Source organism: Anastrepha obliqua, chromosome 5 (assembly GCF_027943255.1).
Source record: "Anastrepha obliqua isolate idAnaObli1 chromosome 5, idAnaObli1_1.0, whole genome shotgun sequence".
Lineage (NCBI taxonomy): Eukaryota > Metazoa > Arthropoda > Insecta > Diptera > Tephritidae > Anastrepha > Anastrepha obliqua.
In genome coordinates, this window is record NC_072896.1 from 51,024,230 (window position 1) to 51,039,162 (window position 14,933).

Genomic DNA, 14,933 nt, shown 5'->3' on the forward strand with positions numbered 1-14,933 from the left:
TAAATAAAATTTGCAAATAATTATTTTATTCAGGCCATTGAATCTTACAAGAGAAATTAGCGAAGATCGTAATTGACATTAAAATTTTCAAGCGAACGAACAAATACAATTAACTTAAGAAGTGAATTGTCAAAAGGAGAACAGTAAGATCAAACAAAGTCAGCAGGTGTTATAAGAGTAGTAGTGTTCGATAACAAAATTTGCGATCACTAGTCATCAAGCAAAAGTAAGGTGCAAGCGAAAAATCTCTACCAAAGAGAAAAAAAAGAGTTTGTTAACAAATGTTTGCATAATTTTAGTTATATACTCAAGTTTTCTGTGGATAACTTTTCCATTTTATCATTTCTGACTGTAAATTGCAATTTTCAAATCGGCGCAAGGGCAAATGTCCCAAACTACAAGATTCCTCAAGAAATTATTGTGTTTGTTTGCAAAAAGTCCAATCATATGCTTTCGTGATGGATAGTTTTTGCTGTCTAAAATTACTCCAGCTAGTGATCGCACAGACGGAGGGATACCGTGGCTTTTGTGAATTTTATCCCGCCATTTAAATTAAAATAAATAAAAAAAATTCAGCACTAGTGAGCGTCTCTTTTACATCTACTGTCACTTTGCTCTCTAAATTTTTGAGTGATGGATAATTTTATGGCGGTCACGAACGCCTAACTTAAAAATTTGGGTGTTATCGAACACGACTAGTGTTGAAAAGTATTAAAATTCGCTCCTATTTTCGTTTGATTGTACGGAAAGTAAATAGGGCGTTCACAAAGGTGTTATCGCTAGGAGAGCGATCAATACGTACATCATTTTGGTAATTACATTATGGCTATCATTATTATTAGTTATTATTATTATTATTAGTTATTATTATTATTATTAGTTATTATTATTATTATTAGTTTTTATTATTATTATTACTATTATTAGTTTTTATTAATATTTCCTTTTTTTTTTTTCAATTATAAAAACTACACCAGTTGGTATTTTGATTATGTTTATTGGAAATATATGCTTAATTTTTTCTGCTATGTTCCTTTTAAAAAACGCTTTATGTTTTTTTAAGTTTAGCGAATAATTTCATAAAATTCATTATAATTTTAAGTTTATATTAAATAATTTTTGAATCTATTCTTTAAATTAAAACTAATTTGCATACAAGTTCTCTCCCAAATATATAAGGTTGTTGATTATAATTTCATTTGAGTAAACTTCGCCCGTACAATTTAACTATCACTGGCTGTTGGACATTGCTATATAGCGCTTATTTATTTCTAGTCTATTACCACTTCCTTATTGTTCGCTCTTCGCTATTCGTTGTTGCATCCGATAATCCGATAATGAAATACTTAGTTTGTAAATGAAACATTGTGATGTAAATAAAATATAATTTTTTCTCTCTCCAAACTATATGTACATAGTCTAGTTTGGTTGACGAATGTGCATAAGAGTGGTTGGTCATAGCGTATTTCACTTAAAATTACTACGAGCAAATAGTTACATTACACTTAAGAGTGCAAGAGAAACGAAAAAGTCACTCCCAAAATAGTAGTAGTAATGGCATAAAAATGGGGGCTAAAGCGTGTTAGTGTCTCTCTCTCACATATTTGCATGTACATGTGTTTGTATGTACGTGCGATTATGTTGAACACATAATTAAATATCTATCACTTGTGATAAATTTTGATCATTTCAGTAACAGCATTGCTTTTGCTTAAATAAAATAAAAAAATAACAAATGGATGCCTGTGTTGTGATTTTTTCGTCACAGTTGTTACGGCCAGGGATTGTATAGAAGAACGGCTTTATTTTCCTAAATAGAGGTAAATTTAGTAAAAGATTGTATTGGTGCATATATGTAGGTAAGAATTAACAAAAATACTACTACACATATAATAAAAAATTATCTTAGTTATATTCACCGTGCTGGCCGTTAGTAAAAAAAAGCAATTTAAAAAAAGTAAAATATGAAATAAAAAATTTAAAGGTGCATTGCAGCAGTGACTTAAGTTAAATCATGAGTTATATTTTTATTATTTATTTATAGAACTGTGTATTCAAATATAATATAAACGTCGTTAAAAATTAAATCAAATTGTTTTTCTTTTTGAAGAGTTATAAAGAATGCACAAAAGCATAGTGTATTTTAATTTCCATTCATTAACGTCATTCGAAATTGTTAACAGCCTTAAGCAAATAGTAAAAACACCTCTCAATTACTTGGCCACAAAGTTGCTATGACAGTCGGTTTACATATGATGTCGCAACAACTTGATTTACATATATCCGGCCAAAGGCTGCCATTTCGGAAGCAATCGCGAAAAATATATGAGAAATATATAATGTTATGATAATAAAAAATATTCAAATACATGTTTAGGGAATGCTGTTGAAGTGACTGCTCTTGGTGAGATAAAAATCCGGCTCTTTCCGGTAACGTAGAACCAACTACCGTGGGAACTTAGCAGTCTTACTAAAGCCTGTCGGTGCGCCACTTCCACTAGCGAGGTGTTAAGCTGACTTCTGAGCTAGTTAAATATGAAAACGATAAATCGGTAAGTTAATTGCCAGATAAAAGTTAATTACTTGGGATGGAAGAGCATAATACAAGGTAACTTCTCAAGAGATACAAATTTTCAATTTATACAACCTTTTTAGAAATTACTATCTGGCTGTTGTTGTAGCATGTACGAGGAGTGCTGCTGGAGTGGTATTCCTTGGCCGGATATATAGTGAATCCGGCTCGGTAGCGTAAAACCAACTGTCAGGGGAACGCTATCCGGCCATAGTTGCGCATGCTGGACATTATCATATTTTATGTTTTAAAAGAGGCTGACACTTCGCATTAATACGTTTACAACATCATCATTTATGCTATTGAAATAGTTTCCCTTGAGGTAACCCCGTGGTAACTACCCCACAGCGATCTGCTCAAAAGGGACCCTCACTATGACACGGAACGATTTTACGGCTGGATAAAGGACAATTTCCACGAAAGTCAAGTATACACAGCCGAAACGATTTGTATTTTTACAAAGAATGGACACGATAAAAAATTGGTCGATTGGGTTTTCTCGCCACTTACATAAAACTAACTGCAAATAAAAAATTAGTGCACATATTTCTAGTGTTTGTTGTCGTTATTAACTGGCGTATTCATTTTTCGTAACTTCTGCGTATTCATCAAAATTTGTTCGGACAAGTGTGAGCTTGCGGAGAAAATTGTCTGCAAAAAGTAAAAAAATCGTCATCTGTCGCGTAATGCCAGAGCAAAAACTTTAAATACATAGTTCGAAAAGTACGGTAAATTATGTCCTCAAAAAGTCTAATGAAATTTTGTCGGTTGAACAAAGGTCTGAAAGTGGAAGAAAAAAAGGATTTGTGACGTAGTCGCAAGCCAAAGGAGAATGTCATTATTTCGAAAAAATCTTGCCTTTCACTTGGAGATGCTACGAAACAGATTCAATATGTCGAAATGTTACATCCATAAAGTTCGCAAAAGTGAAGGCTTACGATCATATACATAAATATATTGTAGCACCCAATGGAAATGATAAACTAAATAAGAGTCCTTAAGCATGTGCGTAAAAATTACAAAGCCAATATGGCTGTGTGACAACGTTAAGCATATTCAGGGCCCTGCGTTTTATACTACAATGAAGAGCGGAGGAGTCCCAGGTGCCTTTCAGCTACAAATGTTGAATAAGATCCCCAAAAGAGTATTTGGCTTGGCGAGCCATCTACCAGCGTGGTATGACAGCCACACGTTCATTAATTCGGGCGCTATAAATCAAGAAATTTATATGAAGGAGTGTTTGTAAAAACGTTTGCTGCCATTCACGGGGTAAATATTGTTCAAAAGAACCACAACCCACCAAACTGTCCACAATTGCGAACCATTTAAAAATATTGGCCAAATGAGCGAGATGTTAAAGAATTTCGCTTTGATGTGGATTATTGCGAGACGCTTGCCCACCGGAGTGAACGACAATACTTCGCGAGGAAGTCTCTCTCCCATAAAAAATCCAACACCGAACTTGCGCTCCTTTACATGGCAACTGTTGTAGACGTCGAAAGGTCCTAAGTTTTTCCTGTCTTGCTCCGTCCATCCCATCTCTTGAATGGCAGTGATGTCAGCCTTTACTCTTACGAGGATTTCAACCAGCCGGACAGAGACACTTTCCCCATTAAGGGACCGGACGTTATAGGCGCATGTCCTCAAAGCATTATCCTTAGTTCGTTTGCAGGGGTCGTCATCAGTACAGGAAGTTCTCATCCGAGGCTTTGTTGCTGTTTTCATTGGGAGGATTTTTACGTGGCAGGTCCCAAACTCAGCGCATAATCAGCTATGGAAACTGCTAAAAACTAAAAATGAGCAACAGTTTAAAATGAATTAGCAGAGAGCGGCTACTACCGTAACAAAAACTAATGTACACCGCCTAATGAGAGAAGTCAAATCTAAATTGCGCCATTTTATTTATAAAAAAGAGAATTGATATGAGTTTTTTATTAGACATAGTACGCTGAAGAAAATAAAATTAAAATTGCTTTGATATCTTATTCAAATTTTATGTTATGTAATTTTCGCCCGACCAATATTTTTCGTGTCCATTTTTTATATTGTTTTTACAACAAAATCTACCAATGAGGTTGCGTTCAGGTGCAGACATAGACACTTGTAAAACGATTGCAGCTCACCTTCAACATGGTGATCGTTCTTTAGCAGGTTAGTTTAGTGGCTGACAATGCGAGGACCCTTGGACGAAAAACTCAAATTTCGTTCCTTGTGATATCTTGAGTAGATAAATGGAAGAAAGATAGAAAAGAAGAGATAGGAGAGAGAGAGCTATGGAGAAAAACTTGCTATATCTGTATGTGTAGCAAAAACGTGAGAGCCAAGATGCCTGAATCTCAGTCCGAAGAGAGCAGGACATCTGAGAAGAAGATGCTGAGATGATTTCATTTCATTCTCTAGACGGCTGCTGCAGGTAGACTCGAAGCGGTACCAAGTTTCACCATCTGGATATCTAACGGACAATGTCCCGAAAGTACTCGTGCACCCACCTGCGGCTTTATTAGCCTTAGCAGTTTCTTCGAGCGCCTTCCTCTCGTTTTACAGGAAAACCACCTCGAGAGTCTCTTGTGTAGCTAGCTAGCTCATCCATCCAGCAGTTGCACACATTGTTCCTGTGTCAAGAAACCCTAATGAGCCAAATATCGAAGTATTCAGATGCGGTCGAGAGAAGTCAAGCATTCTCTGATCAACTTCGAGCCCACAAAAAACAAGCGCAACTCGCCTAGCTTTCCTAACTTTGGACTTGTAGATTCCTAATCCTACTTTGTACAGTTTACAACCTGAAGAAGACTTAATATGATTCTGCTTGCTCTTTTAAAAAAGTTGTCTACACGAAGTCCTTAATTCAGAGAGTTCAGTTGCATACCAAAGAAGTTTTTCGTTCTTAGGGGGGGCCTTAGTAACCAAGAGTTCTCAAGGGCGCTGTTTCATCATTTCGTCGAATGATCTTTCAGAAAGATCTAAATTTTCTCTCCGTTCTCTCTAGGATGCAGACTTCTATAGATTCCAATCCGTACTCCTAAGGTTCTTGGGGGATATATTCGGTCTAGTTTCGTTGAAAAGGAACTGATCCGAAAAGGAGTGAATGTTGAGCAGCCTCTAATTGGAGATTCGGCACATCAGTGGGAAAGAACAGTAATGAAATTGGAGCCCTTATCCCTGTTATGAGTACAATAAATGAAGTCTTCGCTTAGAGAAGTGGATTCACTTCTTGCATTAATATCTTCACTTTTCCAGAAAGTTGAGAATTTGCGTCAGTTTTCCGTCGTATCGCCTCAGCTAGGGCCTCCTATATCAGCATGAAAGATGCCATATATGGTGAAACTAGTCAGAGTCTCCCAGTAGGGCACTCCAAACTCATAATAACAATCTTCATTGTTGAAATTAGGAAAAAATGCTTTTAGTTCATTTCCGATGGATAAGCAGGATCTTGGTTTAGGTTAGGTTAGGTTAACCTGGCTGACATTAAGCCACGCATACACCTTTTAGTTCCTAGCGATACCAGATGGAGACTGACCTTTATTAGGATTTAAAGTTGACATCACGTACAATTTTAACGCTTTTAGCAAACCTAAGCAACGCAGGAGGATCTATTTTGAGATATCTTCCAGACCCCCAAACTGTGGGACTTCCAGGAATTGCGAGGGCATTTTTGATAATACCGAACAAAAAAACAGAAGATCTTGGTTTACCCGCGTCTAAGAATATGAAACTAAGCGCCATCTTTTCGTCCTGATTACCGCTACTGCTCAGCAACGGCTCCGGGATCAGAACTACACCACCTCTATTTTCCTCAAACTGCTGCAGGTCTGTCTGAGAAATATGTATTTCCAATAATCCTCTCCACCAAGTCCAAATCAAACCCCTCACTGTCTGAGGCCACCATCTTGAAACTGTAGGTAGACCCATTTTGTTTGCAAAACACCATAGAGTGTCTTTACCACTAACCTTAGAGCATTGGAACGTACTTCGAGACCTTCTAGGACTTGAAAAGTATGCTTATGCGGTAGAATACCGCAATCACCAGCTCAAGAGATCAACGATCAAATAATCGGGTAAAAATAAATAGATAGTCCCAATGAAAGCCGTCACCGTTCAGGTTTAGAGAATGGCGTTTAAAACCGAAGATTATTTCCTTACACTTGGACAGTCTCAGAATTAGAAAGGGAATTTTTCAAACGATTTCATGTTAAACAAGATTTCATACAAGACAATTTCTTTTTATCAAGCATATTCTTTTTGGGTTGTTACCGTAGAATCATCCCAGCAGACACTCGCTTGAATTTTTTAAGACAGCGCGGATATGATAAACAAGGTGAAGTCCAAAATAAACAAGACTGGCGTCATAAAAATGTTTTTGGTGGCGCCATCTTTTTAATGAGCTAGTGCGTTGGAAGTTACTTTCCTAGCTGACTTCCAGTAAAATCTTGGTGACATTCGGTTCAGTGGAAGCAAAGTGATTGCGTTTAAAGTATCAGCATGTTTGTGTCATCGGTACAAAAATGAGTTTTGAACAAAGAGCTAATATCAAATTTTGTTTTAAAATCGGTAAAACGTTTACCGAAACATTTGAATTGATGAAAAAAGTTAAGGTGATGATTGTCTATCTCGTGCCAGAGTTCAGGAGTGGTTTACACGTTTCAGAGATGGTTGTGAGGACATAAATGGAAATGAACATACGAGCCCATAAGCCCAAAATCAGTAATCACCGAAAACTCCATCGAAATTGTTCGTAAATTTATCAAAAATGAACCGAAATCATCGTTGAAGTTCATGGAATCGGAGTTGAGTATCTCCAAAACATCGATTTATCGCATTTTAACTCATCATTTGGGCTTACGAAAGGTCTGTGCACATTTCATTCCGCACAAGTTAACTGAGGACCAAAAATTTCTCAGAATTCAACATTCGAAAGACCTCATTAAAGAGCCGAGAAATGACGAGAATTTCCTCTACAAAATTGTAACTGGTGATAAAATGTGGTGTTTCCAACATGAAACTAAAACTGAGCGTCAAAATGCCGAATTGAAGGCCCCAGACGAGCCACTACCCAAAAAATCGCGTTTGGAGAAGTCAAAAATCAAGTCGGTGCTCATTCGTTTTTACGATTGTAAAGGAATTGTCCACAAGTTCGTGCCAACGAGCCAAACCGTCAATGCAATTTTCTTTTTTGGCGTTTTGAAGCGTTCGTTGCATCGCATTCGTCGAATTAGCCCTGAATACCGTAAAGGAGGAAGCTGGTGCTCATTGCATGATAATGCACCATCTCATCGATCCACTCTTGTGTCTGATTTTTTGAATCGAAATCGCATTTTAACCATCAATCGCTCACTGTATTCGCCTGATATGGCTCCCTGTGACTTCTACCTATTCGCCTATTCTACCTATAATTGCATTTAGCTCTGAAAGGAAAACGTTTTGCATTCGTAGAGGCTTGTACCGACATCCTGAAGGAAATTCCGGTCAACTATCTGAAACGCTCTTTCGAAAAGCTTTTAGATCGCGCAAAACAGTGTATCGAGGCCAGTGGGGACTATTTTGTAAACTCGAAGTTATCAGAACAAAGCTCCTGTCGTTTCTATTTTAGCTCAGTCTTGTTTATTTTGGACTTCACCTAGTATATCGGCCAAGAACTTACCATTAAAGTAGCAACACCAAAAAGTTGAAGAGTCGAAAAAAGTTTGAAAAAAAAAAAATTCGTAACCTCAATTGAAATTTTGGTTGAGACTTTGAAAGCATTGGGGTAAGACTCCGTCAGAAAATATGAGATTTGCAAGTGGTCTTTCGATTTCTTTGAAACTTTGGGAAATATTAGTTCTAAAAAAAAAAATTTTATGGTGTCTATAATAGTTCTCGAGATATTGCGATTTTAGTGGAAGCGCGCACCGTGAAGTTCGCGGTTACGCAGCGCGGGAGTAGAAAAACGCGCACAGACCTGCAGCAGTCTGCTCCAGTCACTTCATACAGGAACACATAACGCAGCGCGAACCGTGCGTGCGTACGCGAACCGTGCGTGCGCGCTTCCACTAAAATCGCAATATCTCGAGAACTATTATAGACACCATAAATTTTTTTTTTTCAAAATAAAGGTTAAATCATAAGGAATCGTTACGTGTATAACAGAAAATCTAAAAAACTGGCCAAATCAACTAAAAATTGATTCAAAAAATTTTTTTGACTTTTTTTTGGTCAAAATTTCGAATTTTTTTTTTTAACATAATACTAATTTAAACTACTTATTTGTTTCTATATTGTCTGTAAATTGCATTGAAATCCATCCAACGGTTCAAGAAATATTGATTTTTGAAAAAAAACACGGTCCCGATTTTCAACATGGCGTAGATGACTCAATTTTGAAAATTTTTCAAAATCCTTTTAGGCTCGAATGTATCTTACCTAGAACTAATATTTCCCAAAGTTTCAAAGAAATCGAAAGACCACTTGCAAATCTCATATTTTCTGACGGAGTCTTACCCATTGATTAGTTTTACTATACTTTCCTAGTACACAATTTTACTAACAATTCAATTCTAGATCACTAAATTTAAATCAGTGTTACGCTGTCACTAATAATTATTATTTAACTATTTATGAAAAATCTGCTAGTGAGGTGCTGTGACGGGAATATGTCGAATTCGCAAAACTGCAGACGTGCGCAGTCTATTAAACGAATGTGTAGTGATCCAGGCTTATGGTATGAAAAATTAATTTTGGCAGTTTCCACAACGAATGTTCCTGTAACAACGATGATAGTCTAGTACACAGTCTTACAAATATCAGAAAACTTGTTAGAGATGTCACTCGAGTTGTAGTCTATGATAATATGTAAATAATAGTCGCATTTTTAGTGTTAAAAAAATTTAATATAATAAAAATTTAATCAAATTATATAATAAAGTTTATGTATATAAAAAATCATTGAAAGTTTTGTCACTGGTCTACTAATAATGTAATTACTTTAGACATAAACTTAACTGATGTTACACGAGAACTTAAATATGTTTACTCAAGCTGTCAAATAAGCTTACGTGTAAGGGCTCATGCAAATAAATAATAGCACGCAATTTGTTCAAAAGTTTTTCTTTTCAGTTTCCTTGAGTTCGAAAAATACTTCTAATAAAAAGTAATCCCTATCTCACGAAACTCGCTCCCAACTCTAAATCTGGTTGTTGGTGTTGTTGTAGCAATATGAACATTCCCCATACATACTTATATGAGGAATGCTGCTGAAGAGACAGTCCTTGGCCGGATATAAATTCGGGTCGTTCCGGTAACGCAGAACCAACTGTCTGGTCCCTTGCTCTCCCTCAGCTAAACAATACTTTTAAAAGATACACATTTATGGAAAACGTATTATTAATAAATGGCCTTGACATAATAACTTTACAACATACCGCAAATATACTTTCTAAAGGTTCCTCATCAAATAAATTCTTGGGAAAAATTAAGTGCACACACATGTTTAATGCTTATTGAATTAAATGAAATTAACCACATTGTAGCATCATTCTATCACCGCTCTGCATTTAAGTAACTTAAGAATTAAAAATCGACAGCTTCCTAAGTTCCTCAAGGCTGGAGTAATTATTTATACTTGTTTCTCGTTACACAGGTTACTCTTTAGTTTGTCAAGTTACGTTTAAGTCTAGAATAATTACACATATGAAATATTTTACATTTTAATGTACGAACTGTCTCCTAAATATATTTTAATATGTAGAATCATAATTACGGATTTCTTTTGCTTTTTTTAATTTTTTTTTTGAAAAATGTTATCTGCACTCTCTCACCGTTTCCTTTTAATTTCTTCAAAGGGAATGGCGTGATTCTCTGCATAAGCTAGAAAATTAACACCATATATTTTCATTACATGCATTAGTGTCTCCACATCACCCTCAGCAAAATGCACATCCTTAGGTTTCTCCTTAAAATAGCGTTCATAGATATTCGCTAATTTGTAAACTGATTTTGGTGGATATTTGTCCTCTTTTTTTCTTGCAAAAAGTGCCCGTTTAGATTTGAAGCCAACGTTGTCATTTAACGATTTCTTTCTCGGTGTTGATTCATCCGAGTGCGGTCGTTTTACACCCGATACAGTTGGCCGTCTAGGCGTCGTTTCATTATGTGCTCGCCAATCAACTTTTGCCTCACTATCGAGTTGCTCTACAAGTGTTGGCTTTGAATGCAATAATGTCGTATCTTCTGGATTCGCAGAATACAAAATCGGCGCTATAGCTGTTGGTTTCGAATCCAACAATTCTTTTGTTTCCTCTGTACTAAGAGAATCCGGTACTGGTAGTATTTGAGGTTCAGCATCAGTTTCTAAAACTCTGCGTGTAGATGTTTCAGCATCTGAACCAATCGATTTAAGTTGTTCATCTATGCCCCAAAATGCGCGTAAAGAGTCCACACATAGTGTACCACAGGGCATTTCCTAATATGCATATACATAAGATTTTATTATATAGTTATTATATTTATAGTAATGAACGAATTTGATCTAAAAAAAATACGGCACAAAATTTCCCATACCAGTTTTAACTTGTCGAATGTTTGTTTAACTATTGGAAAGTCGAAAAAGTCCCCATTGTGTGCAACCAAACATACGGGTTGTTGCATGTGCTTCAGGAAATTTATGATTGTATTACCCGCATTTTCGTCGAAATGATTTTCTCCTTCTAGAGTGTAATTACTGAGCCCTAGAAGTAGAATTAATATTTACAATCATTTAAATTCAATAAAAATGTTTAATCCAAAAAATTAAACAACTTCAAGAGGGCGTTTTGAAATAAGTTCATGATTCATATGAACATAAACTAGAATTAAGTTCGGTTTAGATTAATGCAAATTTTCCAGTTAATCTCCATATGACTAATACAGTAGGTTCTGTTTTTATGCGGTAGATACGTTCCGCAAGAAACAGCATAAAAAAAAAACAGCGTAAAAAAAGCTACCAGTTCTATAGTAAAACTATAGATACGTTTCAAAAGTGCTAAGAACCGCATAAATCTGAAATAATGTAATAAAATCGCATAAAAAAGGGTACTAGTCCCATATTATAACTATAGATACGTTCCATAGACCGCATGAATTTGAGATAATTAAATAAAATCGCATAAACAAAAAATTGTATTTTTGAAAATTATATCTTTATTTAAGAAACGTCAGAATCGAAAAATAAATTTACGTCAGAAATGGAATCAGACAATACCCGCATGTTGCGCAATCGTTTCGGATTTGGCGTAAAATCAATTTCGTCACTTGACGAAATGTACACGTCTGATCTAGATGGTTATGCAGGCGGTTCCATACTTGTAGGGTTAGCATTTCTGATGTAATCTGTGATGAGTTTTTGCTTAGCTGGTTTAGAATCTTGTTTATATGTACAATTCCCGATAGGTCGACATGCATTTTTTAATTAAAAAAAAAAAACCGCACTATTTCAAAACCGCATAAAAACAGAACCTACTGTATGTTATTTTATTTTGTGACTTATCACGATTCACATATGAACACCGCAGTATTTAATTTTATTTATTTATTATACAGAAATTAAGTGATAAATCACATAACTACAATACGTAGGAGCACTAGTAACACAGACCTGCTCGCTGGTAAATTTTTATTCAGTAGGTTCTGTTTTTATGCGGTTTTGAAATAGTGCGGTTTTTTTTTTTAATTAAAAAATGCATGTCGACCTATCGGGAATTGTACATATAAACAAGATTCTAAACCAGCTAAGCAAAAACTCATCACAGATTACATCAGAAATGCTAACCCTACAAGTATGGAACCTCCTGCATAACTATCTAGATTAGACGTGTACATTTCCTCAAGTGACGAAATTGATTTTACGCCAAATCCTAAACGAATGCGCAACATGCGGGTATTGTCTGATTCTATTTCTGACGTAAATTTATTTTTCGATTCTGACGTTTATTAAATAAAGATATAATTTTCAAAAATACAATTTTTTGTTTATGCGATTTTATTTAATTATCTCAAATTCATGCGGTCTATGGAACGTATCTATAGTTATAATATGGGACTAGTACCCTTTTTTTATGCGATTTTATTACATTATTTCGGATTTATGCGGTTCTTAGCACTTTTGAAACGTATCTATAGTTTTACTATAGAACTGGTAGCTTTTTTTACGCTGTTTTTTTTATGCTGTTTCTTGCGGAACGTATCTACCGCATAAAAACAGAATCTACTGTATATCTATATAAAAAAAATTCCTAAAAATTATATATATTATTATGACACAAATAGCGGATCAGAAGAAACAGCGCTCGTGGAACCTCCCCAAAATGCATTGTATGCTGACAAGAAAGTTGTTAATTTGACGCACCAGTAATTTCCTCACAATCTGGATGAATGAGTCGTCTGGGATTGAAGAGCATCGTCAGTTTGTGCAGTATGCGCGGGCGATTAGGCACTGGTGATTCACTGCTGTTGCACATAATTATTGCCGGTCCCGCTTCTAGTTCACTGGCTGAAAACCCATACATGCATAGTTCCGTAATTGCAGTTTTAGACATCAAGTGTGGTAAACCAGTCGTTTCTAAATCAAGAACCACAAACGAAGCTATTCGTCTATCCACAGAAGATAAATGAGTGTAACTTCCCGCTGGAGAGGCCATGACTAATTTGAATATCGGTTCTACGTCGGTGACCGTTCTACACTTTAAACACAATGCTAATGATTTTTTAAAATACTTCTTATATACATGTCACACGAAAATTGAGTTATCTATTCATAGTAAACAAAAGCTGAAGTAGAATTAAATACTGAAGGTGGCGTCTTCTCAAAACATAAGGCGAATTGAATACTGCAGGTGACGTCTTCTCAAAACAGTTACCTTATTTTTAGCGTTTTTTCTGACGTCAGACGCCTTTCCAATACAAAACATTTACATGTTTCTGAAAATTCAGTGAATGGCTTGGTATTATTGTGATTGGTGACATTTAAATTAAACAAACGAAAACGAAGTACCGTGTGTTAAATTGTGAAAGCACAAACCAAATGCATTTTGACGTGATAACGTCTTATAATTCGATTTAACAGGCTGCACGCACGAAAAAATGTGTCGTTACCTTGCTCATTAGTGTTACCTTGCTTATTGCCGTTACCTTGCTCATTAGTGTTACCTTGCTCATGTGTCGTTACCTTGCTCATTGCCGTTACCTTGAATGAACTGCAAGCGAAAGCGCGGAACGAACGACAAAGCAAACAAAGCAAACGAACAGCAACGTTCGACATCTTGTTCTCTCCTACTTAAGTGAGCGTATATGTGTATGTATATGCGCATATGTACATATATAATATAAATTCACGTATTTGTATTTGCATATGCCTTCTTATTGATTATTATTAATTTGATTTACTTGATGAATTTAAAATAAAACCCAGTTTGTTAATAATACCTATTCTTTTAATGTTATTATTATTTTTTGACGTGATAACGTCTTATAATTCTATGTAGCCGGCTGCACGCACCAAAAAATGCGTCGTTATCTTGCTCATGCGTCGTTACCTTGCTTGAACAGCATGTTATGTTATGATATGTTATGTTATGTTATGTTATGTTATGTTATGTTATGTTATGTTATGTTAATGTTAACTCATTCTCTATATCCATACAAAATATCTATCAAACAAATAAAATTAAAATTTTCTTTTGAAAAATGCAACCATTCAATCAGTATTTTCTTATGACGTTATCACGTTAAACTATCGTCAGTAAACCGACTTTACAGACAACCTCTTTTTTTCTGCGTTTTTTGCGGAGGATGCCGTGGCTAGAAAATATGTGTGCGTGCGTATAATTTCTTGTGTTTGGTTGTTGTTGTTGTTTAGTAGCATAAACATTCCCCATACTTACATACGGGGAATGCTGCTGGAGTGATAGTCCTTGGCCAGATATAAATCCGGGTCGTTTCGGTAACGTAGAATCGACTGTCGTGGAAACGTCTACTACTCTTCTTCTTCACAAACAAGTAGTTCCCCTTCCCTTTGTTTGTTATTGATGGACTCTTATAGCAGTAATTGTATTCATTTATTTCTTCCATTTTTACTGGGTTAAGAAAAAGAGCCAGCGAAATGGGTCGAGAAGAGAAATGCGTTGCCCAATGCGCAATCTTGTCTCCTTCACAATCTTTGAGGTGTTGACCAACATCCTCGACATTTTAATTTTTTCAACAATATCTGCACTTGCTTCAGTTATTATAAAATAACTTTTTCAACGTTTTTTTAAGTGTGTTTCTTTTTGTCGTTTACTTTTTCATTGGGGTGCGACAGCGAGTTTCGATAAGGTTTCGTCAAAAATTAGAGAAGACAGCGATTAAAGCTGCAATT

General features: G+C 35.6%; 1 protein-coding gene across 1 annotated transcript; it reads right to left on the reverse strand.

The window, feature by feature from the left end:
• Positions 1-9,413: 9,413 nt before the first annotated feature.
• On the reverse strand, positions 9,414-13,305 carry LOC129248219 (uncharacterized). Its single transcript, XM_054887687.1, has 3 exons — positions 12,927-13,305; positions 11,105-11,271; positions 9,414-11,006 (listed from the first exon to the last, which is right to left on the reverse strand). Exons 1-3 carry the CDS (start codon positions 13,216-13,218, stop codon positions 10,359-10,361), a joined length of 1,107 nt encoding a protein of 368 aa, XP_054743662.1. The 5' UTR covers positions 13,219-13,305; the 3' UTR covers positions 9,414-10,358.
• Between the last annotated feature and the right edge of the window lie 1,628 nt (positions 13,306-14,933).

What these genes read in the sequence shown, in the direction of transcription:
- LOC129248219 (XM_054887687.1), bottom strand. Translation starts at nt 13,218, where the DNA reads ATGGCCTCTCCAGCGGGAAGTTACACTCATTTATCTTCTGTGGATAGA. An exon ending in AGATTGTGAGGAAATTACTG is followed by an intron (nt 11,272 to 12,926) that starts GTGCGTCAAATT and finishes TTCTACTTCTAG; the next exon opens with GGCTCAGTAATTACACTCTA. An exon ending in CATTCGACAAGTTAAAACTG is followed by an intron (nt 11,007 to 11,104) that starts GTATGGGAAATT and finishes TATGCATATTAG; the next exon opens with GAAATGCCCTGTGGTACACT.